At 38.8% G+C, this 27,782-nt stretch overlaps 1 protein-coding gene across 1 annotated transcript in view; it reads left to right on the top strand.

Moving 5' to 3' along the window:
- The first annotated feature begins 791 nt into the window (after positions 1-791).
- The window catches only part of LOC124171653 (DBH-like monooxygenase protein 1), a 47,364-nt gene continuing 20,373 nt past the window's right edge, over positions 792-27,782 (top strand). Inside the window, exons 1-3 of the mRNA XM_046550876.1 lie at positions 792-1,152; positions 24,945-25,091; positions 26,943-27,122. Of these exons, the coding sequence (XP_046406832.1) occupies positions 796-1,152; positions 24,945-25,091; positions 26,943-27,122 (684 nt within the window). The 5' untranslated portion in view covers positions 792-795. The remainder of the gene's footprint in view (positions 1,153-24,944; positions 25,092-26,942; positions 27,123-27,782) is intronic.

A 27,782-nucleotide genomic window follows, 5' to 3' on the forward strand; every position in this document is an offset into this window, starting at 1 on the left:
TATCGTAAGTTGTAAAACCTCAGAATAATTACGCGACAGATTTGATGATGGTATAACGTTCCGCAATAATTGCGAGATAAACACCGACGCTACACAGACATTAGCATGTTATTTTCAACGATCACGCGAAATAGTATCACGCACCTATTCACGAGTGTATGATTGAGTTTCTTCTCATTGAGATAACGTATGAACGTTGTTCTTGAGGCAAAGACGCTAGTATCATAAAAGACAAAGAAGACGTAAACGCTGAAAGACAACGAAGTTAGAAAAAGGAAGCTAAGAAGTTCGACCTCAAGCTCTTACAATTACCTACCCAATTCGTGATATATTCACATCTGTTCGCTCTTTCCATTGAATCAAAGCATTCCTTTCGGCGAATACCTTGGCTCATAGTGAGGCATGGGTTAATTCTCCGCGAACACTCATTCACATGGCCACAGGGGAGCGTAAATCAAGGCTTAAACTCTTTCCCTTCAGGGAAAAAAATCCATAATCAGGAGATTTCCTTAAATAGCCACAAATTTAAGGTGTTTTCGGACCCGAGGTCAAATGAGGAGTTTTTTTCCAATCTCGCCACAACTAATCGAAGTGCACTTACTGGAATCGATAGGTCGTCCACAAGGGATTTTAGTTTTGCAGTCTCTCATTTGTTATTCCTAATCGCGAGATTTCTATCTGCCCTCCGTGACCAGGCGCTGGCAACACCTCACGCGAGGCGGCTTGTCGCCGTGGCAACGGGCACACCGCCGTCCCCACTTGACCAGCCGAGCTCAGATCCCGCTCGGAAGTCGAATGGCGCGGGCCATGGCTACTGTCGTTCCTTTCGTGGTGGTGCTGTGCGCTGCAGCCGCATCGGCGGCCGTCGTCTCGCTCAAGAACCAGGGGTATATCACACCCTCGACCACTACCGAGATCCCGTGGACGGAGCGGCGGACGTGGTCTCAGCGGCTGCAAATCACGCGGCCCAAAGAGACGCCATCACCCACCTCCATCTCGTGGTTCCTGGCCGAGGAGGGCATCACGTTCGCCGTGGCAATGCCCGCCAACGCCGAGTACGGCCAGCTCACGTTCACCAACCCGCACCCGGAGGAGCGGAGCATCGTGGACGTCGTGGTGCTGTGGACCAACGGAACCGATTTCTTCGCCAAGGTACGATCGACACTCAAGCTTTGGGCGCTTTCAGGTGGAGTGGGCGCTCAGAGCTCTCGTTCACCGCAGCAGCAGACCGATACGTAGTATATTCTCAGCCTCCCTTAATGGAAAAAAAAATGAGTGGGCGATTCTCAAGGGCTGTTAAATCACAAGATTGACCACCAAGAGCTAATATTTGAGCTCCTGCCAATCAGCGACGAGTGGTTATCTAAGTAGCTGCCGAAAAGGCCGCTGCGAGAAATGACTGAGCCCTCACTCTGATCTGCTACGTAGCTGTCGCATTCAGGGGAAGTTCCATTGCAGTTTTGGTAGCGCTCTGAGTGATCAATCGCCGTAAATGCGCCCGTTAGTTGCGATGTGGTATATCTCTGCCGCGTGAACAGCGTTGAAACTCACGTGCTTACGATTGGAAAAATTCCTCTGGACCGGAAATCGAACAAAGAGGTACCGGGCCACGGAGATTACAGCCACGATATCCAAGTTCTCGATTTCTATGTCAATCCAGTAGGTTCATAGAGCATTTAGCTAGCTAGGTATTCCCAGGTCCATGGCATTGTTACCCATAGCGAATTATTCACATTAATTTCCACAGGAAATAAAATCTCCTGGACTGGGAATCGAGTCATGGAGAAAGTCTTTGGTTTTCTGAGCAACTGCAGTTCTCAAAACCTTCCAGATATTAAGATTCCTATGGCATTTTACCGCGATTCATAGTGTTAAGCCTTTGTAGTTCGTCGAGGATGGTAACGCGAGGAAGAATGGGCATCGCAAAAGCGACTAACAGTGGTGAACCCCATTCCAACGCTTAAGCCGCGCTTGGCGATAAATCGGTATAGTTCAATTCTGCCGCAATAATTCACATTAATTTGAATTTTTCACGAGCCTGAGTGGAGACTGGCAACTAGAAGGTGTCTCGCTTGCCGTTCCATGAAACAGGTCTCGTAATGCACCCTCGTTATCTCCTCTGGTGTCACCAAGATGCACGTAGCATACTGGAGGCATCTCTGGACGCTGAGACGTGTGTGGATGATGTTAGTTTAGGGAACTAGCATCGATTCATTTTTTATGAGGGTGATTTCTACCGCTAATAACAACTAGTCTTAAATTCCCACTTCATCCCTTGCCTATTTTAAGCACAAATACCACTCAGTTTTAATCAAATTGGGTATGACAGAGTCAAGCACCCACAATTAAATATGCATAGGTTCACAAAAAAGGCAACTCATGGTATGGATAACTGAAGTAACGCAAACAATTTGCTCTTAAGGTATGTATTGCCAGGGAAATACCTATGCTTAAAATTAGAAATTGTCAATATTATGCATGTCTCAAGGCAATTTGGAAAATGCTGAAATTACAGCTACAGAATGACTATGTCATGCACGAATAGCCAATGCAATCTCCAACGCTTTCTACCGTTCGCCTTTGCAATAACTAAAGCTGAACCAGCCATATGAACTAAGATTTTTGTTTTCATTTGACTAGGGGAGTTATCGGTCTCTAGAAATTAGATCATAAAAATGTCTCTACCGCCATTTACATAGAAATGAGAGTGAAACTAATAAAAAACCATCAAGATACATATTTACTCAGAGGCACATATTCACAGTTATTTGAGAAAATGAATTAATTTTATATGCTAGGTAGAATGGCAGGCTCCTTTATACGGTGACTCTCTCGTAGAGGACCACGATCGACCCCCACCTGCGCTTGGCTCCCCCCTCGGCCCTTGCAGCATTACAACGTATCATTCTATCGTTCTTCAGGACATTCCATTCAAAATGAGGCGTCATTTCATATTGCAATACCTATTTGTTTTGTGCCATAAACCGATTCTCACGGGAGACTTTCCACTGTTACGCATACGCATATCATGCATTACAACGTTTTTTTTCAGAGTGAATATTTTTTCAATGATTACTAATTCAAAGGCGATTTCTCGTTAATTAGATGAATGCGCAAATTAGATTATCCCTTAAGATTTCGCATAACCCCCCCTCGACTTTACACGTAAGATATTATTTCTTTAAGCCTTGACTTCATCTTAAAATGTAACGGTATATACCAAAGAGTAGACCCCTTTCAAAATATGCGAGTCTTTTAAAAATTAAGGTATGCCTCAACATTTTCTCTACGTTTTACTTCTGAAACTCGGGATACAGCTAAATACTGATCAAGGTGTACTCTAAGTGCCTCGAAATTTTCACGTTAATAACGTATGGAATAGTTTCAGGCTTGACGTAGTGAAAATAAGATTTATCCATAATAAAATACATATAAAACATCAATAATAATTTCTACACTTTAATACACATCTGCTCTGCCGACCATGGTTTTTTCGACACTTTTATTTCATCCCCAAGGAATTGAAGAGGATAGCCTAAAAGTGTTGAAACATGGTCGGTAGAGGGGTTGTGCATTAAGTGCGGAAATGACTATCATAGATTCAAGTTAATAGCTTAAAAAATAATTCGTCCCATAAAAAATACTACAGAGAGTCCCTCCTACGACCAGGGAAATGAAATATGGGCGGGGAAAAATACTATTTACTAGGTTATTGCGCGCGGAGGTAAATGGATGGAAGAATTCAACGGCCCTGGTTGGGGAAGGCGGCCGTATGTCTATGGAAATTACATGCTAGCACGGAGAGCACTAAATATACACCTGGCACTATATTTCCGTGAGGGACAAAGGAAAGCTTGGATCTTGTCCTACTGTCGGCTCCAAAATCTCGTAGACTCGAGTTCGGAAGCGGATAATTAAACAGCGAAAACTGACGGAGAAATAATAACTTTATCATTATATTCCGTGATTCATTTTGCGTTGTTTTAGGCTATGCTTACGTTTAAGGAACGCAATTTTTCGTATTTTTATTGTGGTTGTGACGTAGAAAGCATCTGTCTTGGGCGAAACACCGATTTTGAAAACTCAAAACTCAGAAGCATGCCATTCAATTTCAATCAAAGTTGTGTTGCCAGATTTTTATATGTGACCATATCTAGGCTGGGGCGTCAAAGAGTTCAGTTCATGGTAGCAAAGCGATCTACTTAACTTCATCGATATTAATATGCAAATGTCGACGTCATCACCTTGAGAATAGTTGGCCAACAATGAAATGGTAGCTGGAGGATGGCGTTAGAGGCCAACACATAAATGACACAAATAATAGGTCCTGCTTGGCTTTTTTAGGCAAAAATAACAGCTTTTCCTCTTAATTACCATATTTTGAATTAATAGGATTCTTTTCAATGCCATGAGCTCTAAATATCAACTTAGTGATAAAATTAACGCACTAATTCTATTCCTACTGCCGCTTTTAATTCGTTATAAATTTTGTAAAACCACAATGGCTAGCATTGACATAACATCAGTATAAACGAAAACAAACGCTAAGGTAATTCTTCAATGGCTCTTTAAGATCTGAAATTTAAATATTCGACCTCGAAAGATTTAGATAATTATGACCAAATGAAATGCATGTTTTTTCAGACCGTTCCCTCAATTTAACGTCGCAGATAAAATTAGTCTTTAAAGAAAATCAGCACTTAGTGGATTCAAAAAAACGAAAGGGAAGAATAACAAAGATGAGCATATGAGATATTAGAGAAAAATATCAATCATTAAAATATTAAAGTAGTTACATGTATAATCACTGGAGTATTTTAACTACCGTCCATTAGGCTGTACTACTATAATCCACATAATCCTCATTAATCTCTATAATCCTCATTGGACAGCAAAATTCAATGACGTGACGGCAAATTATATCATTGATGCTTTGTTATCATGCTGCGGTAACATGTGTGGCAATAATATGATTTTATTCACCCAAATTAATCTTTTACTTCAACACGGTATATTTTGGGGTTAAGTCATTTCATATCTCCCTTCGTGACATATTTGTACCTAAGCTGGCAAAAAATCATATTAATTCAAGTTTTCATAGTTGATTTGGACGCTACAGGTGCATCATCGCATTATATCTAAGAATCATTCGTCGTTATTTCAATGAAATACATGTTACCTCTAAAGCAGTCATTATGTATTCTTTCTCATTGAGTGAAAGAGGAAGTCCAAAGAAATTAATTAAGTGGAAGACTCACATCTGAATTTTGTCCTCTTCCTGCAGACAGAACATTGGACTGCAATTAAGAGCGACTCAGTTCAGAGTTTCCATGCAATGCAAAAGCTTCTATTTCAATAAAATATGCCATCCGCAATAAACCACAGTCAGAGAAATAACATGAATCAGCCCTTTCAAATCTTTGAGCCTACCATAGCTTTTGAATCTTCGCTAGACCACTATCTTCGAAGTTATAAATAAGTAACTTGCTGACCGTAGGAATTTAGTTGCGTGCCCGACTTCATAAATGTCAAGTACTGACATTTTAACCCTAAGTAAGCAGGGTCGAGATAAAATCACTTGATTATACATTTTTTGTACATAGAGACAGTAAATGATGTTATCTCATTCGCACTCACTCTATGTGAAATGAAATAACTTCTCAATTAACCTCAACAATCTAAAATTTAATTAAACAGAAAGATTTAGATATAAACATAGACATAAGTTTACAAAATTATTATTGTGTATCGCATTTATTTATCATATATACGTACTCTTGTATTATTATATGGCACGACGTGATGTAAGTTATTAATATTCGCTAAATGAAGGCCTGGTTACACGGTTCATTAACACGTACAAGTTAATGTACGTTTGCGTGAATGATTTTGGTGGACCGGAATGGAACATGTACGAATGCATGAACCAAATTAGAACAGGTTCTATTTTCCGTTCATGCATCCGCACAAGTTAAGTGGTTACACAGTGCATTTTGGCGTTCATTCTCGCGTTCATACATTTAGACATTAACCCGTACGTGTTAATGTATCGAGTAACCAGGTATTGCAATATTTCCACTGAAGTTGGAGAGAATGTTGTTTCAACAACGAAAAACATCGGGCTTCAATAAATTCAGCGAAATATTTCAATGACTTATTAAACTAATATATACAATTATTAGACAAATATTTCCACTCAAAAAATCATACTTTGTATCGATATTGGTGTTATCTCAATAGGAGGGCTGTGATGGAAAGTTTGTACGAAATGGTTTTACTGAAGTGTTTACAAAACGTGAATGGGGAGGCGAAGAATAAAGCCGGTAAAAATCGGGCGATAGGGATGTTTGGATGAGACCAATGCTAACCTGATCCTTTTAAAAACCTCTCATGTTTTCTCCATAAATTTATTCTATAACGCTAAAAACAACGGTACCTAAGGAACCTATCTTGAGCCGATACATCAGGCCATGCCGAAACCATCACGGACCGTACATGTTAACTATATCAGTCCTACCCTCATTCTCGGGATAATATCACAATTTATGAGAGCAATTTAATAAAATTTAGCACCTTAGGAAAATAAATACTAGGAAGTTATTTCTTACATATACATAAGCGGGTTTTTTGCTCACCATTTCATTTGAGCTAGTATACAATGATGAAATTTATCTTGGCACAGAGTCGCCAAAATAAATGCCATTATTTCAGTGTATACAAAATTTGTTAGTGTAACAAAATTTTACTGTTGGTCATTTCATCTCGAATCGAAAAAAAAATTGTCCCAAAGGTTCCCAGATTATGATGAACATTTCTGTATGGGTTATGGGTATGTATTTCACCTCAAAGTAAATACGCCGAATATATTTTGCGAATACAAATTATGCGCATTTTAATTTCTTCGAATTTTTGCATGAAAAACATGCCTTGTATCATATAATTCCTTCTATTTGCCGGCCAAGTAGTTAAAGATTTATGCCATATTCTAAAGTTAAACCTTCTTAAGCCAATAAATGTTTAAAAATGATAAAAGCACTTTCCTTTTATAGGTACTTTCAAATGTTCAAAAAATAGTAAATTAATTTTTCTCAACTACTACATCTCATGATTGGCCCAAACTTTCATTTTATAACCAAGGCACGTAACTTGCTATTCCGAACAACTAAGTAGAACATTTAGATGCAATTCAAGATTGATATTTTAATGTTTGAACACATACATTTTTCTCGTGATCGCTGTTCTGCCTCCCTCATTAGAAATACATACGGCGGTATTATAATACAAGCCTCTGGATGTGATAGCTACTTCATACTATAGTAATATGACTTTCAGGTACAATAATATAGCATTAACGCTGCCAAAATTTGTTATTTATATCATTAATTATATGGTTTTGACTAGCCAAATCCGAGAGCGGAACTGAATATTTTGATAAGAGAACCAGCTCGTCTGATTTAATTTTCAATTTTACTGATGCCATAATGGTTAAGTAAGATACGTATTATTTCCACGCAAAGATGAAATATTATTTCAACAAATATCAATTTAAGAATGGTAATGAGTGATCACGAGCACGAATTTAAAAAATACACAACCGCTCCAAACTGGCCAGAAACCATGAGTATTGCTCCGTCTACCGGCAATGGAATTTATGCGTAATTTGAAGCTTTATCACACAGAATATTACAGATAATCACCAATGTTGTGAGTGGGAAATGATATATGACTAATTTAATAACTACTCATTTCAAAAAATCTAAAATTTGCCATCTGTCTTCAGTAGTCACCTGCTTAAACGGCTATTTTCTTCGACCCATCGAAGACAGGTTTCAATTAATTATGATATTTTGCACCCATACTGTTTTTTCCCTTCAATATGTATTTGAGGTATTTTTTTAGCAAAGACCACGTTTTAATGATGGACGGTGCATGAAAATCCATAGCTCTTTACACTTGATTTGTTGAACAGCTGCATCATTACATAAAATCTGGGTATCCAACTTTGTCATTTCAATCAAATTGGTATTACCTTTGAAATGGTCATTGTATATTCTTGAATATTAAGAATAGTTCTTGATATTCTTGGATGAGGTGTTTGTCAAACATATTATCCAGGTTGGAAAATACAGTATAAAAATGAGACACGCGATTTCTTGAATTTTCGGTGGCACTACCACCTTTCTCAGAGAATTCTCTTAAATACTATGTTATACTAGAAGTCGTTAGCGAATATGGCGTTTAATTAAATAACCTGGCCTTTTTTCTCGTTTCGTTCCAACCTTCAGTTTATGGACCTTAATTTAAAATCGGTAAGAATACTTATGCCATCGAGAAATAGTGGCTACTTCTTTCCCTAACAATAAAATGTGCAAGAGAGCATGGAATCCTTATGCATGGTTTCGACGAGAAATTTAATAGGGTGGTTTCCTATTATTTTTTATTGCCTAAATAGAAACACTTTTACTCCTGGAGCACGTATTTAACGCTCTTACATTTTTAAATGACGATATCTATTTTCCGCGATTAAATGAAAAGTGAAAATTTTCAAGCGCGCGAAAACGCGACGGCTAAGTATGAATGCCGGGAAAAACCCGTGTGACGTCAGTCTGGTTCCCGCTTCCACCGTGTGAGGTGACCTTAGGGCGAGAATATTGTGCGCCGCGGCGATGCTGGCTGCAAGCAGGTAGCAGAGTACCCTGCTATCAGGTAGCGCTTGGCTTAAATAAAGATTATAATTAAGACCTTATCAAACGAAGGAAACTTTCCGACCTCAGACAGTTTTAATAGGTGATTATTAAGAGATGTTTCGCTGAAGTCTGTGCCTCATGCATGCATTGGTAATTCTCAGACGTTGTTGAAACTCTTATCTACTCGTATAGAAACTAGGTCCCTGTGACGTCACGTGGAGTGGCATCGCATGGGCGCCAGTCTGGCCTTTTTCAAATGCAGTTAAAATTTACCATTGCCATTCGTCTAAACTGGGAATTCTAAAACCAAATAATTTGTATATTATGAATACACTAATGGTGGGTGACGAATCGCAATCAATGCCTTTCGTTTTCTTTGAAGAAGGAATCTACCCTAATAGGGTAACTAGCTTTAGCCTTCTCTAATTTTGTATTGTTTTTAATCTCAGAAGATCCGTGGCCAAAAAAATATTCGCATTTTACCTCTAACAAATATAGATGGTCAAATATGTTACTGCTATTATGACAGTTATGATTAAGTGAAAAATGCACACATTTCTAAAATAATAAATCTCCAATTTTGATCTTTCTATAAAGTAACATTTGGTTAGAAAGAGTTAATTCCACCCTGAGTCCATAAAATGGAAATCCCTTTACTCAAATTTAGCGCTCTAAAACCAGGGCACTATCGCGCTCCTCCTACAAGTTAATACTCATTTCATGTTAACATTATACATTTTACTCCAATTATTACTAAATTCACGTTTTAAAACACGTCAAATAATGTATTAAAAAGGTAAAACCACATTTAACAAACGATTCCTTGAGTTTTTAATTTTTTATTTATTTTTACCTTCTTTTCTATTTGAGGCATGATTATTTTCCTAAACTGCCGCCAAATCAGCCAATGTACTTCTACAATTTTAGCATAGTGCCTAGAAATTCGGTTGGCACCCAAACGATTAAGGATTTTTTCCTCCTCCTTTTAGATTCAGACCCCCAAATGTCCTTAAATCCTTGCAAGACCGCGACGAAACCTTTTCTGGCGCCAATCGCGGATTTAGAGGAGGTAGATACGGGGGAGTCGGCTGCCCCCTCGTAATTTCTGAAAAAAATTTGCAAAGATGGCAATCTTCAACGTGGCCCTCAGGTGAAAGTTTATTTCAAAAGCAAAAAAAATTTTTTTTTAAATAATTGATGAATATTTAAAAGCCACGCATATCAGACATCAGACGCAATATCGCAATACCGCTCCGAATGTATTTGAAATAAAAAAATATCTTTGACTTTGGTATTTGAAAAACAAACTAAAAAATAGTGTTTTAAATACCTTTAAAAATTCAATATACATTTGATTGCAAACTAAGAGATCTTAAAAAAATATAACTTGCCTTGGCATTTTATGAATAGTTGGAAACGTGAAGAAAACGATTCTAATGAAAACTAATTAATCTCTGAAGCATAGTGTTACAGGAGTGTTATCAGAACTACCAGTGGCGCCGACTCCATGGGGCCTGAGGGGGCCCGAGCCCCCTCAAAGATTCGTTTGGGGGGGCGGAGCCCCCTCAATATTTCAAGAAAATAATTAAGTTATATTATGTTTAGTGAAATCACAAAAATATATTGGTAATTTTTATTTCCCATGTTTGACGATAGTTACCTTTCAAAATAAATTCAACAATGTGTTAAAACAAATAATTATAAGGTGAAGCAGGTTGACTGAATCAGGTGGTGTGAATCATGGTAGTGTTTCGGTGCTGCGACACACTTTGAATTTAACCTTTTCCCGGGGCAAGATAACTAATAAATTTTTACCTTTTCCTCGGATATGGGGGGCCCCCCCAATATTTTTTATAAGTCGGCGCCCCTGAGAACTACTTCAAAAGTATTTTCGGAATTTATTTTTTTTTATTTTTTAATAATAATATAATTTTATTCCACTCATATTCAATACATTACATCGAAAAAAATATAAAAAACCTGCAATAATCGTGGAATATACAGGTACCCCTATGTGGAAAAGTTTTGGGGCTACCATCATACTCTATTTAGAACATGACTGGTGCTAAAATACATAAAAAATACATTTATTTCGTTTGATTGATTGATTTTTTTCTTGAAAATTGCATTCGATTGTGAATTTACAGTAATTTACACATGGATAACTTTTCTTAACACACACATTTCCATAACACACTTTCTCTCGAAACGCATAAGAATTATAGAATGAGAAAGTACAAAAAAATTGTATTTGAAATACAAAACACATTCAAGTCTGTGTATTTGAAATACCAAATAAATATTACAAATTTATTTGAAATACGTACTTTAAAATACTTGTTTTATGTATACTTCCCAGCCATGTCTCCAGGTAACCTAAAAATGTAACAAAACCCGGGTTGTGTCCATTAAAGTTGCATAGCGAACGTGGAACCTGAAAGTGTGGTCAACGAGTGGGTAGAGCACGTGGCTGATGATTGAAGGGCCCGGGTTCAAATCCCCGTTGAAGCCTTCGGACACCCCAAAACAAAATCCTCGAAACGCGAGGTGGCTCAGGGAAAGGAACTGGATCCACCGCCCTGAATTTACGGAATTTATTCGCGTGTGGCTTAGTTGAGGGTGAGCTCTACCTTCACCTACGCGATCCAACCTCGGATTGAATCACTGAGTGAATGAATCTACAGTTTAAGATCAACAGAGGACCACTCAGTAACTTTGACACTTATTTCTAACGCTCTTGACAAATTAAAGCCGCTGAGCTCCCTTAAGGCACCACTGCCCTGAATGTATAGAATTCACATGCCTGCGACTTAGTTCGAGATGAGCCCTACCCTCACCTATTCAAAACATCCTTCTCGTTAAGCGACTGAGTAAGTGAACCTTTCGAAGTGTATTTTCATTTTCTCGTGCACGAGCTTCTGACTTAGTGCCATGGTGATAATGAATGGGGAGAGTTTGCGGTACCTACACGTATGATACGAGATACCATGGATCACAAACGGCTGAGGTAACCCCAAGAGTCTAAATATAGTGTCCATGACGCGGGAATTCCCTCGGAAGGCACGCTGAAGTGCGCGGGCGGCTTTTCAAGTGCAAATTAGCATCGATGAGGGATGGGATTATGCGCGGGCGTGTTGTCGAGGCTGGCCGCAAGAGGGCCGGGTAATGCGCGGGAAACGGTCGGGGACGATCGGGACGAGATCAAAGTTGGTTGCTGCTTTCAAATGTAAGCGAAAATTATTGCTCAAACGTTGGAAAGCCTTGAAATGACACAGCAAATGATATACTTCTCCAAACTGGCAAGAGGATATTAGCAGGGGCGGTGCGGGGTGATCGGGGACCCTCGGCTGGGGCTCATAGTGGGGCCCTCCTTACCGAGGCATCCGGGGTTTTTGGAAATTTATAAAAATTGCATGTCCGGAAATGGGTTTTGACGCCATTCTGGCTCTTCCAAACAAATACGAAATAGTTAATATAAAATAGTAATTTCGTAAGAAAAAATACTGAGAAGTAAAAATTTCACAGCTTATAATATTTAATAATGTGTTATGGTTTCTATTATCTATTCAGTAAATTTTTTCCTTGAGACTGCACTAAAATAAAAAAAACTCTAAAATAACATGCTTGAATAACCTTCCAAAATTTATTTTTATTGCACCTATAAGCTTCATGAGAGACGCGAGTTTTGTTGGGCCCCATAAGCTCGGGGCCCTCGACGATTGCCGACCAGCCGACCTAGCCAGACAGCCCCTGCGTCTTAGGGAGAGATGATCGACAGATTACTACTTGCTGTTTTGAAGAAAGTCATTCGCACCTCGGGCAAGGGTAGGGAAGGAGATTTTGGAGATAATCCAAGGTCGGGATTAGCTTGCATTGATATAGTATGGTACTGGAGGAGGCGATCAGTGGCGCCGACTCCGTGGGGCCTGAGGGGGCCCGAGCCCCCTCAAAAATTCGTTATGGTTGTGAGGAGAAAATGTGTCAGGCTTGTCGATTTTCCCCGGAGTGTCCAGGTGTCGAGATTCGAGCTATCAGGGTTCTAATGTAGATCATATGACTCTTCTAAAATGCATAAAAAACTTAAAACTCACTACTTATAAAATTTCCCGGACAAGATCCCCGGTTTGGGCCCCCCCAATATTTTTTGGAAGTCGGCACCCCTGGAGGCGATTGACAGTTAAGCTCATTTGCGCCATGAAGGATGGTAGGGAAATAACTGTGGAGAGAAACCTGGCGTCGGAATTAGCCTGCTCCAAGCGAAAGACGCCAAGGGGATCACGGTTTAACGTCCCATCTGAAGGACAAATTGCTGCATTTGAAGTGCCCTCCAATGGGTACTCATGCAGAGATCGAGCAGACTCTAAAAAGTCTTAACCATCGCCGGGATTTGAATCCGGACCGACCGGATGGGAGGCCAACACTCTAGCTACCTCACCGATCCAATCTTAGTTAATCAATCCTTAGTTAATCCCCGTTTCACACTAATCGAAATATCGATGACAATTATAGCTAAAAAACCTGTCTAAAACTTACGAAGGAGCTCAAATGCAATTGAGATGATATCTCTAGCATGAGTATTCATTGGCTCTTGATTCCATTTGAGCAGCCCTTCAACTCTAGTGGACTTGAACGTACGACTTAGCTTGAATGGGCCTAACGGTGGCAGAAAAAAAACATATTAGTCAATACTCTGTTTAATTCATGATCGATGTCCACTATTATAAGCCCTCGGAATTTCAAGTGGCAATTAGACAACAGTAAAATCTGAAAACCTTTAAATACATAACCACGCAAATTCTTATGGAATGTATTTTGATGCGGGAGATATAAGCACAGGAAATTTCGAGTACGTTAAAAATCACGCTGTTTCACGCTTGCGATGACTCTTTCCACATTTAAATTACATGCTCCACATTCATTCTGACTCTAAAGTGTGTTCTTAACGCGTGGATTTAACGAATTCCGTCCGTGATTTCGTGCGAATACAATGTCATTTCATCAAACGATTTCCTTCGAAGGCCTTCGACGAAAATGTACTCATGTCGTAACTGAAGGCGTGTGAACAGAGGGTCATTCATCATTCGAGCATTAAAACCAATTTGGCCACTATGTGCGACCAAAATGATAATAACTGAAGTATTGGATTGCATTATTATTCTCTCCGAGCCAATGCATGCTAATATTACATATGAACTCAGAAAATAAATACAGGAAAAAACGACGTTCTACATTAAATGACCGCAGATGCTTGTAGGAAAACGGAGTTTGTAGCTTTGACAACCACACGCCACTGAAATTCGCATGGAACATGAAACATTTCACCAAAATTCAATGAATAATTGACGGGTCTCAGATTATGATCCATAGCTGTCCTGCTCATCCAACATTTTTTTTAATTTGATTTTTTAAATATCACTAAGTGTTTCCCGCTGTACCAAACGAGAGGAAATGTTATTATTTTCTATATTAAATAAAATTCTACCGCGGCACCGATGCCAAGCCACCCTTTAAATATGCTATGCAACATATTCGGGCTTTTGTCCCTATTTCTCCAGCTCATGTTACTCCCATGCTTTAAGTTATGTTGTCACGGTTTCTATTTAAAAATGCAGTTTTATAGCAGCTCCTGAGCCTTTTCTTTGCGAGAGTTGCTGGGAAAGCGTTTAAAATGGCATCGATACAGTGTAGGTCAATGGCGCACGGAGAATCCTTCCTCCGCCGAAATGATGAATATTCAGCCATTTCGTTTTTCTCTGATGCTTGTTCACTCCTGAAGCATAATCCCCTTGTCATAAATTAAAAGTGAATAACTGGAGCCGACATTCACTTCTTGATGACTACCGCTCTCACACATCAATGTAAGCCAATGGAAAATGAATTCAAAGCTTATCTGAACTGGTTTCAATCAAAAACTTCTGAAAAACCAAAAACTGGTTTCATCTCCTCCTCTTTCTACGCGAAGGATAAGGGATTCGGCTTAAATAAGAATGGGATTTGGCATTTGAGAATTCCGCGGTCGCCAAATATCCTGGCTTCCAAAGAAACAGAATAGAAGGGACAAAAAATTAACATTTATGAGCAGCGGGAAATTAGCGCCAATTAAGAACCAGATGAGTCTGGGCGAGATAAATACTCTGACGCCTACGGAAAGAGCCGAATCTCCATGCAAATCCCCTTCCGCCCGCAATTCGCGAGGGAAAAATGTCGCTCCAGCGTTGTGAGCACGTGTTTTTCATCGGCTCGCGTGTTCCGGAAGTCGGAGGGCGAGGAAGCGCGGGAATCCGTCGCGACGACGGGCGACGAACATGCACTTCACTTGCCTGCGTCTTCCGAGGAAAGAGTCCGCCCTGCAAAACGCTCAATTTGTCCACCTCTATTTATCATACGTCACAATGCTAAGCGCCATTCCATCAGTCGAAACGAAGTTTCACGCGACACTCGTTGAAAACATCAGTCCTTATTCACGGCATTCATCGTAATGGCGATCACTTTCATGCCTTTGTCTGAACTGATCCTCACTAATGCAACTGACTGACAGGAAGAGAGTGGTGGTTTCATCAAGTCACGTGAGATGACGGAGCGCGTATCCAGCAGCCAGATTAGCATTCGGTAGTTCCATTCCTTGGATTTGTTTCTCCATATGGGCTGAGTATATCATTTAAGTCCTCCACACTTGAGTTCATGATAGCTTCGCTAAAAAAGGAAAATCAAATTCAGAGAATTTATGTTATTCAAAATTTTCATGTTTTTGGCTGACAATTTTACCAGAAATTGGAGGCGACCGTAGCGTAATTTTCATGAACTAACGAGATTTGTCATCAGTCAAAACATTTGTTTGCTTACAACTCTAAATGCAGTACGGTGAAAATCCCACAATTTATTTTGTCATATTCTTTTTGGCATACACATTCCAGGTGTAATTAAAATGTTTCCATCCTACAAATACAAGAGGGAAATTGAGCTCAACGGCCTCAAAGAACTACATGCAACTCCCCCTTTCCCGCTCACCAACACAGTGATTCATTGTTACAAGATGGACGAGGTCGGCAGATATTATATGGCCAATTGAGTTTTTCATTTCATTTCGCATTTTTCCTATGCTAGGATTAATACCTACTGTCATAAGGGTTTACTTAAAAAAGCCGATTTTCTTCATTCACCACCAGGTACCATAGCACGGAAAGAGTATTTTGTAGCCGTCACTATATGAAGTATAGTTAGCAGAGTGATTTTTTAAAAATATTTATGAAAAACAGACACGAATCTTATCATGAGAAAGTCTGTGAATCTTTTGGCTAGATCCTATTAATCTCAACCCCCACCCATTATTTTTAGAAAACTGAGACCAAAATCTGTATCCTTCCCTGAAGGTGGCTTGATGTTTCGAAATTAGTATCGTCAATAAATCTCTTATGGTGAAATTGGCAAAATTTTATCATTCCCGATATATACTTCGTTCCTCGCAAACATCTCCTCACCCTCAAACTCCATGGCTAATGTGCTCAAGCGATGGACGTACCTGCGGTGATAAATTCTGACCGGCTCGACAGAATAAAATATTTTTCCTCCTGAAATCTGACAGGCGTAGCCACGGAATTTGGCTGGGGGCGAGAGAACACTCAAGGACCACAACCCTCCGAAGGGTACAAGGGAAACCCCCAATTCAATAGCGGGGTGTTTCTCTCCCGGAAAATTTAGTTAATTTAACTTCACCGATGTTAAATGAAGCCGAATTTCTGATGACATTTTTATACTATGATAGAAGGGGTTTTCGAGGAATGAGTGAAGCATGGCCGCCACAATTCCGATTTATCAAAAATTGAGGGAAAACGAGTATTCTAACCCCTCCCCCGGAACCCTCCTAGTTACGAAAATGATGGCGAGGATATTCCGTGTGAGCTCCAGCTGGCTACGCAGTCAATAAAAGCTGAGGTCGACTGGGTAATCTCGTTTTTTGCACTGAACAACAGAAGCAGAGTTGAGGAATAGCCCGATTAGAGATTCGCCCAGGGGGTATTTTAGATACGATTTGCGATTTGGCGTGCGAATTCCATTGATAAAAACTCTAATCTGCCGTGAGTACATTAAATTTCACCACCGTTAGAAACATGCTCTTTTAAAAGATCTCAATCGGCTCATACGAAGCGCTTATGTTCGTATGAAGATTTCCCAGCCTGAGTGAAAAGAGCGAACCTAGCTCGCTCAGTGTGAACTTAAGCCACACTTTGCTTTGGTTTAATGCCCTTGGGCCAAAATTCAAAATACATACTGTTTGAAGTGATCGAAGCGCCATTTTTATTTAACTAACGCGATTTTACTTCAATCCCTGAATTCATATGCTAATAACTCAATACGAATTCTGTTGAACAGCCAAAGTTTCGTTTTTATCGTTATTCTTAATGAATAACTTATATTTCAGCAGTTTTTACCAAAATGACGGAGACATTCTTGCGTTAATGAACATTTTTTGCAGACTTAGACAAGCATCAGGAGCGCAGCCAGGAATTAAGGCTAGGGGGGTTTTAGGAGCAACTAATACCTACGGGTGTGGGGGTATTACATAACTACCAGGATAAACAGAAGTTGCGGGGGGCCCTCCTCCAGAAATTTTTGAATAATAATGGTTCAAAATGGCGAGTTTTACGACTTTCTGAGGGATATTTGATTAATCCTAACACTATTCTATAGGTGATACTGATATGTATATAGGTAATACTGGTTAGTAAAATGGATTAAACTTTAAAATTTCTCTGAGCTCTGGGAGGGGGGTTTTCGAGAAACTGTAGCACGGAAATATCCTATGATTTGTTGCTGCCCACTGATGAGGTCGATACAATTACAGGAGTATATTTTCAATTTTTTTTTTTAAAACGACGCACACTTCGTTTGTCGATTCAACTGCCTTATAGCTGCAATTCAATCACTCTCCATTCCCCTAGAGATTGAAATGCCTGACATATCTCCTCCATTCGAACCACTAATTGACATATTCAATGATCTGATGTGGATCAGCATACCATACGATATTGCCCTGAACCCGAGGAAAAACTGGGAAGGTGGGGAGGGTGACATTGTCCGATCTATTCAACATTTTTTCAAGAACTAGTCCTTATGACAGCCCATTTCAAAGGCTTGTGTGGGAAACTTCTAGGTTGAAAGCTTCAGGGGACTAATCCACCTCTACCATCGACAGAGGTGGTTTGAGGTGATTAGGGGCCTTGACGATTTTCTGGCTCTTAAAAGCTATATGAAAGTTAATAAATATAGCAATCTCGTCAGAAAAAATACTGTAAAAAGTGAGCACTTCAGAGCGTATAAAATTTAATAATACAAATTTTAAAAAATCTCTAAAGTAAGCTTTCCTAATAACCCTTTCAAAAAGAATCAGGTTCTCTTTATTCTTCTGACTCTTTTATTTTATTAATTTTGATATGACCTATTTACAATGGGTATGTTGTAAACAAAGCAAATTAATGAAAGCATATAATTTTATAATCGCAAAAATACTTTGGTTCAAATAATCTGAGCCTTTCTTCATTACACTTTTCATATAAGCTTCACGATAGATGCGAGCGTTGCGGTGGGGCCCTAAGCTCGGGGCCTTCGGCGATCGCCGACCAGCCGACCTGACCAGACCACCCCTGACCAGCATTGGTCTGGGACTATAGCCAGAAGGAAAATACATAGATTCTACCCGCCAAGTTGCTTTCACCAAAATTACTACGTCATTAACTCTTATCGTCACTCCTTGGACCTCCGAAAGTGAAAAAAAACGGTTAAAATGACCCAAAGGAACTTGATTTGTCATCGCCGACTTGATTCTGTTCGATGGAAAAATCCACGTTTATGACTCACGCTTCGATCCACACTCGCACGAATGATGTAATTTGAATACCGAAAAAAGTCTCCCCAAATCCTCGCCCTTGCATGATTCCCGGGAAATCTGCATCGACGGGTGAATACGTAATGCGCGACTCATGAATTTCAAACGGCGGCCGGCCACGTCAAACATAAGAGGCGCGCGACCGTGGCGTGCTGCCGCCATTCGGATCGATCAAGAAGCCATGCCCACTCCGGGTCGTGACCCCTCCAACACAAGCACTTGGGAGGAAATCTTGCAAATACTTGAAAGATCTAAGAGTGTACAATGTGGGACTATAAACAGTTCACCCCAATGCTTAGCGAATGCAAGTTCAATTAGGATTTGCACAACATGGCTACATGTTCAATAAGAACGGCATAAATGATTACAATATTTGGATTAATTATAAAGGCTGTTTTACACGGTACACGGAATTGCGCAATCTGACGTACATGCGAAAGCGCAATCAAAATTGCGTCGTGTAAAGCGGTGACTTGCTAGAACACATGCGAGAATGCGTGGATGCGAGACGGCAAAATAGCCCCTGTTCTAATTTCGTTCATGCATTCGCGCAATTCCACGCCATTTTAGAAATAAATGCAGATCTAACCTGCGCAATTCCGTGCCCCGTGTAAAACGGCCTTAACATATGAGTAGATTTTACTCGCCATGGCAAAGGTGGTATAAGACGAAGGCGGAATTCAAGGCACATGTCTTCCATTACCCCGTAATTCGCTCAATAAAGCCCTTCCATAGTTGACACAGTGACAGGTGTTCCACAAGGTTCCATATTCGGCCCCGTAAACTTAATTCTTTTCAATCTATGATGTACCCATGGACAATTTTCAGGGGTTCCTCTTTCGGAGATAAGGTTTTTATTTCGGTGGGAGAAGGGGTTTATCCGGAGAATTAACACTTAAGAGGGAGCATCACTCCCATTAGAACTGGCTGATTTTCTGAATTTTTGTTTGAAGCTAAAGACATTATCTCGATATGTCCAGAGCAAAATGAAGATATCTAATCCAATAATATGCTGAATCTCAAATATGAAAATTTGACCCCAGTACTTTCGATGGTAAAATTTTCATACTTGAGGTTTAGACAGGAAATCGCTAACAAGAGTATACTCTCTAATATATACTTTCGCGGTGTGTTCAATCCGTAGTTTTTCGATGCTCTTCGTTACGAATAGGGTGGTTTCCTATTATTTTTATTGCCTAAATCGAAAGATTATTACTCCTGGAGTGCGTATTTCACGATATTAGATTTTTAAATGACGATATCTATTTTTCGCGATTAAATGAAAAGTGAACATTTTCAAGCGCGCGAAAACGCGACGGCTAAGTATGAATGCTGGGAAAACACCGTGTGACGTCATTCTAGTTCCCACTCCCGCCTTGTGAGGTGACCTTGGGGCGAGGCTTCAGGGCTGATACGTTGCAGGCTACTAGCAGGTAGCGCTTGGCTTAAATAAAGATTATTAATAACCTATCAAAAGAAGAAAGCTTTCCGACCTTAGGCAGTTTTAATAGGTGATTATTAAGACATGTTTCCCAGAGCTCTGTGCCTCATGCATCCATTGGTAATCTCAGACGATGTAAAACTCCTATCTACTCGTATAGAAACTAGGTCCCTGTGACGTCACGTGGAATGGCATCGCATGGGCGCCAATCTGGACTTTTAAAATGCTGTTAAACTTGACAATTGCCATTCGTCTAAACCAGTATTTCTAAAACCAAATAATTTATATATAAAGAATACACTAATGGTGGGTAACGAATCGCATTAAATGCCTTTCGTGTTCTTTCATGAAGGAAACTACCCTATTAAAATACTCCATTTCAAATCATTGGGAATAAATTTATTTCTCCACACTCTTTGCAGCGCTATGGACAATTTTTGAAACCAATTAAGACCCTAAATGGCAACATAAATGAAGCTATTATGGGATGGACTGGGACCTTCTTTCCCCTTGAGCACGAATCTCAACCACAATCCTTAAACCCTTTTTCATTCGAATTTTCCAACAGATAGACGACTCCAGATTTCAGAGTGAGATTTTCTTCCAAGAGACTCTCCAAGTTGTCATTCTGTTTATTGACGTACGAACAAGGTTCATAATTACATGCCCAGGAAGTTCGTCTTGGTTCTCAAGGGTACAATTCACACCCCCTTGTCCAATATTTGCCGATAATCCGTGGTGTATTATGCGTTTGAAACTCATATTATCATTTTGATATTTTCAGGATACACAAAGTAAGCTCTTCTCAATATTTTCGTGTACTATTTCAAATTTGAAAATTATCACTTGGTGTTTTTTCAGTTGCAATATTTTTGAAGTTAATACTTCTTTAGGCACGCTTGGTGGTTGTGTTAAAATTATAACGTATGTGGGCTAAAAATCGTCTGATCCGTCATATCGTCACGCTTCTCCCATAGTTACGTTCGTAACTGAAAGTTCCCAGGTTCGATCCTTGGCGGAAACGATTTTTTCATTATTTTTCAATTTTTTCTTCCAGGAAATTGAGTGAATTAACAACTCTCTTTTTTATCAGCAATTATTTTCTTCTCAAAGCGCTACACATTTCAATTCCATTTACTCCCACACTCCTTAAGACCCTTACAATGCGATCGCAGTTCACAAGTACATCAAGGTTAGAAATAAAACAAAATTTGCAAATTTCATTGACGTATTTTAATAATAATATCAAGGATACTTTGTTTTTAATACATCAAAATAAAAGCCTTATAAAATTGGCAATATTCAGCACACATTAGGACATTTCTTTTCTGTGCCTGACGTATTGATTTTCTTTCGAGAAATAAAATCTGTTTGAAAACGGCATGTCACTGCAATTCATAAAACGGGGGAAATATCGTGCGCAAAATAAGTCTTCCACAATTTACGCCTAAGGAGTATTAACTTCCATCGGTCATTCCCCCCTAGGACTGCCATATTTTATTAATTGGAGATACAGGAGCCGTGAAGTATCCCCTGAAATCTAGAAAAATTCAAAGGTTTTTCCGGTACACAAAAAAGGAGAACGTCATAACATAAGTTACCACCATCCGATTTTTATCTTATCTGTATTTGTCAAAATATTCGAGCACACTATTTAAAAGCACTTAAATTATTAGTTAGACATCCTTTACGTGCGAGTCTACATTGGTTTATCAGTAATAAATCAGCCACCAATCATCTGCATACCATTAAAGAGCATGTGATAAATTAAATGAATAATATATCTCATGTGGTACATCTAAACTTTAGAAAAGCCTTTGATAAAGTGGACCACGCAATTAGAATTTAGAACATTTTCAAGGCTGGCGACACGGGCAATTTATTGCATGTAATTATTAAAACCCTACTTGTATCAAATGAAGCAGTATGTTGTACATGATAAGAGTTCTCCAGGAATTCCATAGGGATCCAACTTAGGACCCCTACTGTTCCTGATTGTTATCCCCCCCAAACATAGTCCTAAATATTAGACGAAAACATATCCCGATGGTAATAAAAAAACGTATATCTGGAATCGATTCACATTATAATTTTGAAAAGCTCATCGATCCCAGATTCAGCGGTGAACAGTCATTAATAAGATGCCCGAGTGGCCGTAAAGGAGTACCAGTAAATTATGTCTCAGTTGGGTCGACGGATGGATCCTGGGGTGGGGAAATTCAGTCGCGAGGGATGGGATCGGTATGGTGGCTAGAAAGCTACCTTCCCAACCAGAAAGTCCGAGTTCAAATCCCGGCGGTGGCAGAGTTTTTTCAGAGGCTGACCCGGTCCCCACTTGAGTGCTTCAATAGGGTAGTTTCCTTCATCAAAGAAAACGAAATGCATTGATTGCGATTCCTTACCCACCATTAGTCTATTCATAACATACAAATTATTTGGTTTTAGAAATCCCAGTTTAGACGAATGGCAACGGTCAATTTTAACCTCATTTGAAAAAGGCCAGATTGTCGCCCATGCGATGGCACTCCACGTGACGTCACAGGGACCTAGTTTCTTTACGAGTAGATAGGAGTTTTACATTGTCTGAGATTACTAATGCATGCATGAGGCACAGAGCTCAGGGAAACATCTCTTAATAATCACACATTAAAATTACCTAAGTTCGGAAAGTTTCCTTCGTTTGATAGGGGAATAATAGTCCTTATTTAAGCCAAGCGCTACCTGCTAGCAGGGTACTCAGCTACCTGCTAGCAGCCTGCGTCGTAACAGCGCTCAAGCCTCGCCCCAAGGTCACCTCACATGGCGACAGCTGGAACCAGAAATACGTCACACGAACTTTTCCCATTATTCCTACTTAGCCGTCGCGTTTTCGGGAGCTTGAAATTTTTCACTTTTTGTTTAATCGCGAAAAATGGATATCGTTATTCGAGAATCCAAGAGCGTGAATTGCGCACTCCTGGAGTAATAATCTTTCGATTTAGGCAATAAAAAAATAATAGGAAACGACCCTATTGCAGCACTCCATCCGACTGATAGGAAGTTAAGCCATGGTTCCCTCTAAACCTTTCGTTAAGAGTAGGGTAATGCCGACGCCGGGTTTCTCTCCACCCTTCTCTTCCTACCCTTTCCTCGTGGCGTAAAGACCTTAGCAGTCGGTCGCCTCCTCTAAATAACATACCATGGCAAAGTAGGCTCTGAGGGATCTGATGGTGATGCTAACCAAGCTAGCCAGGGACCGATATTTATACTTAGCGCAGAATATTTCTTTCATCACCCCAACTCGCCGATTAATAAAGTTGGCGATATACAGGTTGAGAAAGAAAATTTCTGGGCTGGTTTGAGTGCTTGGTTGCAGATCGAAGGATCAAAATGGTAAAAGAGATTTACTTACGGACGTGAAAAATGTGAAATCAGGTTTTAAATTGTATCAACTTAAATATTTTATAACTTCGCTAATCGTGGCCCCAAAAATTCACGGGTTTGAATGAATAAGCGAATCTACAACCATTTCATTCATCGCGATTGTGCTCAGTCACAAAATAAGCATTTAAGAATATGGGAGTGACTTTTCAAGAGTGGAAGGGACTTGTGTAATTCTTTCTAGTGTAAGTGAAGGGGAAATGGAATAAAAGAGAGTATTACAGATCATACACTAAATTACGAAGACTAAAACTAAAATGCATGAGAACCATATCCCTAAAACATCATTTTAAACTATATTTAGAAACTTAAAAACTAATCGGATTTACAGAGCAGCGGCATGTGAGCAAAAACCGATCCAAAGAAGAAAAAATAGTCTAAATTAAAAAATAAAAATATTAAAATTGGAGCATATTGACATGATAATAACATTTGTTATTTTTTGGTAGGATTTTTTTGTTTATATATTTTTTATTCTGCTGGATTGTTTTTTTTTCTTTGGAATTCTCACAACTTACATGGGGTACTTCGGCACCACTTTTCAAATTGGAGTCTCATTGGCTGATTTCCTTCTTTCCGATGAAACCCTCTTTCAACAAAAGTGAAGCGGGTCTTCTCTGATCATAGTATTTGTTTTTTTCGAAGTTTCAATTCCTACTTGATATTAGTATTGGATAGTAACATTTTTAGCAACAATAGTTCCTTTGCCAAAATTAACGTTATGGCCAGGTCCACTCTAGGCGTGTTCCTTAATTGTGGAGAGTGGGAATTGTTTGAACATGGGTAAAATACGAAAATAAAGATTGAACTCAATGTATATTCCTTTTTATTGGTCAATCAGTCACAAGTGCCATTTTCAGTTTCTAAAACGAACTGCTTACTGATCTTTACGTAAATTCTACCTTTTATTTCGAAATTTCTAAGAGGTCAATTCGCGAAGATAAGCGTTGAGGTGTTTTTACTTAGTATCACAATTTTCACCACATTCAAACGATAAATTAACTTATATAGTTTAAAATATTGTATTTGATTTAGCCTTTCCCACTAAGTTAGAAACGCTGGAGACAAAAATTAACTTCTACCAGCAATGATTGTAACATGAAGAAAGAAGCGATTACCAATAAGTGTATTTCATGTATTATGTAAACGTTTCACAAAATGATTACGAAAAAAATACCCTTTATCACTCGAAGCTGGTTACTCAGTTACTACATATTGCATGAATCTCCCATCAAACAATAGTGATGAGGCAAATAAATAGCAGACAATATGGTCACTAATAATCACCTTGCCAATATTTTCACTAATTTCAATACCTACGAGATAATCTTCATAACATACGATAAATATGATCATTGAAATTAAGTCGTAAAGAAAATTATCACTAAATAAATATTGACAGTGTATGCCTACATACGCCATACCGTCACAAAATGCTAAAATGATGAAAAGATAATTGTTGATATGAAAAAATACTTTCAATTATTTCTAATTATGGTCTCTTCTTTTAAAGGACGCCGTATACGTGAATGGAACGATAAAGGAAGATAAGCTGGAGAATTGGGTGTTGGAAACCGGCCAGAAGAACTCCACTCACCTCTCGTTCATTTTCTCACGCGCCTGGAAGACGTGCGATGACGATGAGGACTATCCACTTGGGGTAAGGAAACCTTTGGAATGAGGCACACTCAAGTGCGACACTTCCTCAACCTTGGAGGAACGAATTAATTACTTGAAAATGTAAAGGAGACTTCGTTGATTTCCACTAATTTATTTTGCCCGTACGACATGTTTCGAACCATAGAGGTCATTATCAAGTACAAAAATTGAATGGTGAGCAAGCATATATATACTCTTTGAAGGAGATGTATATATATGTTTGTTTACCATTCAATTTTTGCACTTGATAATGACCCCTATGGTTCGAAACATGTCGTACGGACAAAATAAATTAGTGGAAATCAACGAAGTCTCATTTTCATTTTCGAGTATTAACTTCCATATAGTTGAGCCTAATACAATTGAACGAATTAATTGCTTGCAGACAATTAAATGACTAAGAAGTCTGAAAATCAGCAAACAAGTTTAAAACAAAATCCAGTAGTTCTTCCATTACTTTATGGTATTCCATAATAAGTTTTATGGACTAATTTCTTTTACTAATACCACTTTTGATATACAGACTATTGAGAATATTTAAGGCGCATTGATTGGATTTTGATGGGTTGGTTCGAGGCATCACGGATTTGTAACATTAGATATGCATTAGTTTATCCGCATAGATAATGTATGTATTGATATTGCAGAATATATAATCGATTTATTGTTCATTTAGGATCATACTTCAACAATGCAATATATAAAAATATGAGACTCACATTTTTTACGAATTATTTATGCTATGCGATTCGTTAGTTAAATAATTAGTGTAATTTTATCATTGAAATTGCAAAGACGCATTGGCAATGGGAAATACTGATACCTATGGTGGAAAGGTTGTTCTTTTCAAAAGGAAAAGGCATGTGTAACATGAAATTGCATTCAGTTACCAATAAACAGCGTAATATTTATGTTACTTCAAACCTGGGTCAAATGAAGAATCCATAAAATGAATTTCCTTGTTCACTTAAGGTGTTTCTTAGGGCTCCGAGGTTTATCTTTACATTTCTGATCGGATATCGTCATTTTGAAACTTTCTTCATCAGCCAAAATACCTATATCTAATGATGCGCAAGTAAATACATATGTATAAATGATTCTTGGTAATTGGCTCAAGAAAAGTAAATATATGGTCATATTAGGCAAAGATGGCAGGCATTGGCTGGGCGTGCCCTTGGGGTAAGGCTGAGAGTAAGACTCGCTCGGGATAAGCCAACCACTCTGAAAAGAAGGGTGCGATAAATACCTGCAGATGCGAGCACAGTATTGTAAGTGACATTAAGTGACTGCCTGCAGTATCAAATATTTGTAAGTAATGAATTCAGAATTTCGATTGTAACAATGCTTCAGCAATTGTTTCTGGAAACTGTCCTGAAGGTTGCGGGAGGAGTGAATGATTATAGGTCCTATTAGTTGCACCAAAATTATTAATTTATCAGATATAAATTATTTTTTCTATTCTACTAAAGTGTTCAGGCCTTTGTATTTATAAAGCCATGAGACGAATGTATCTTTAATTATGCAATATAATTCAATATTACTCATATTGTATTCAAGTTATCGTCAAGTACTATAAAAGCTAATTGTTAAAACGAACTTATTCCTCAATCTACGTCTTTTGAATGAGGGGGAACGGTGGAAAATATCTATCAAAAGTTGAATATTTAAACCACAAGGAAAAGGAAGTAAACGGATTGAACGCTAAATGTAATCTCTGGGAAGTAATTAAAATATAATGCAATTCTATCCTCTTATATTTTGGGTCAGGTAGTGATAACCGAGACGACCACTTTGTTTTATAACCGAACCACCATAGGAATTCAGTGTATGAAAATACAAACTTTAATTTTAGGTGGACACAGCAATGATGAACTGGACAATTGTGGTGCAGACCAAGGACCAAATAATATTTGGAAAACAAGGTTCAGGAACAATCAATGGATCAGTTGAAATTCAGTTTTGGCAGCCGGAGATGAGCCGTGAGAAAGCAAAGCAGGAGAGGTACAAAACGTGGGAATTGAGACTTCCACAGGTAAGTTGATACATTTTTCCAATGGATGAGTATTCCGAATATAAGTAGTGATCTTAAAAGATGTGTTAATATTCATTAATATTGCGAAGTATATAAACCATTTATAACGCCATAATGCATTTAGGATCACACGATAGAAATGCGAAGTAAAAAATATGAGACTCACAAATTTAGCGTTATTATTATGTTATGCAAACAATTACTGTGATTTTATCATCGAAATTGTATTATACTAATTGAAAAATAATTTTATAGGCTATGATCGTGACTCTTGAAGTATAAAGTAAAAGGTTTCAGCACAAAATGATATATTTAATACATAACGAACGCGATTCCCAATTTTTATTTTCAATTCATATCGACATGAAAAAAATTGCAAGATCCATTTTCTAAGTATTTGGCTGGACCTCTTACTGGCAGCGAACGATCTTAAGGCTGCGGAAAGCTGATTAGCGCAATGGGAGATTAGAGGGGGTGGCCGTCCCCCCGTAATTTCTGGAAAAGTTGAAAAGAAAGGTTATCTGTAAGACGGCTCTCCTATTAAAGTTTTTATTTCTCCATTTTATACCCGTATAGCTCAATACTGCTTCTAAGTAATACCAAAAAGTAATTTTCAGCTCTATTAGGGAAAGATTCGAACTAGGGGAGGGTGGTGTACCT

Source organism: Ischnura elegans, chromosome X, assembly GCF_921293095.1.
Source record: "Ischnura elegans chromosome X, ioIscEleg1.1, whole genome shotgun sequence".
In the NCBI taxonomy this organism is placed as follows: domain Eukaryota; kingdom Metazoa; phylum Arthropoda; class Insecta; order Odonata; family Coenagrionidae; genus Ischnura; species Ischnura elegans.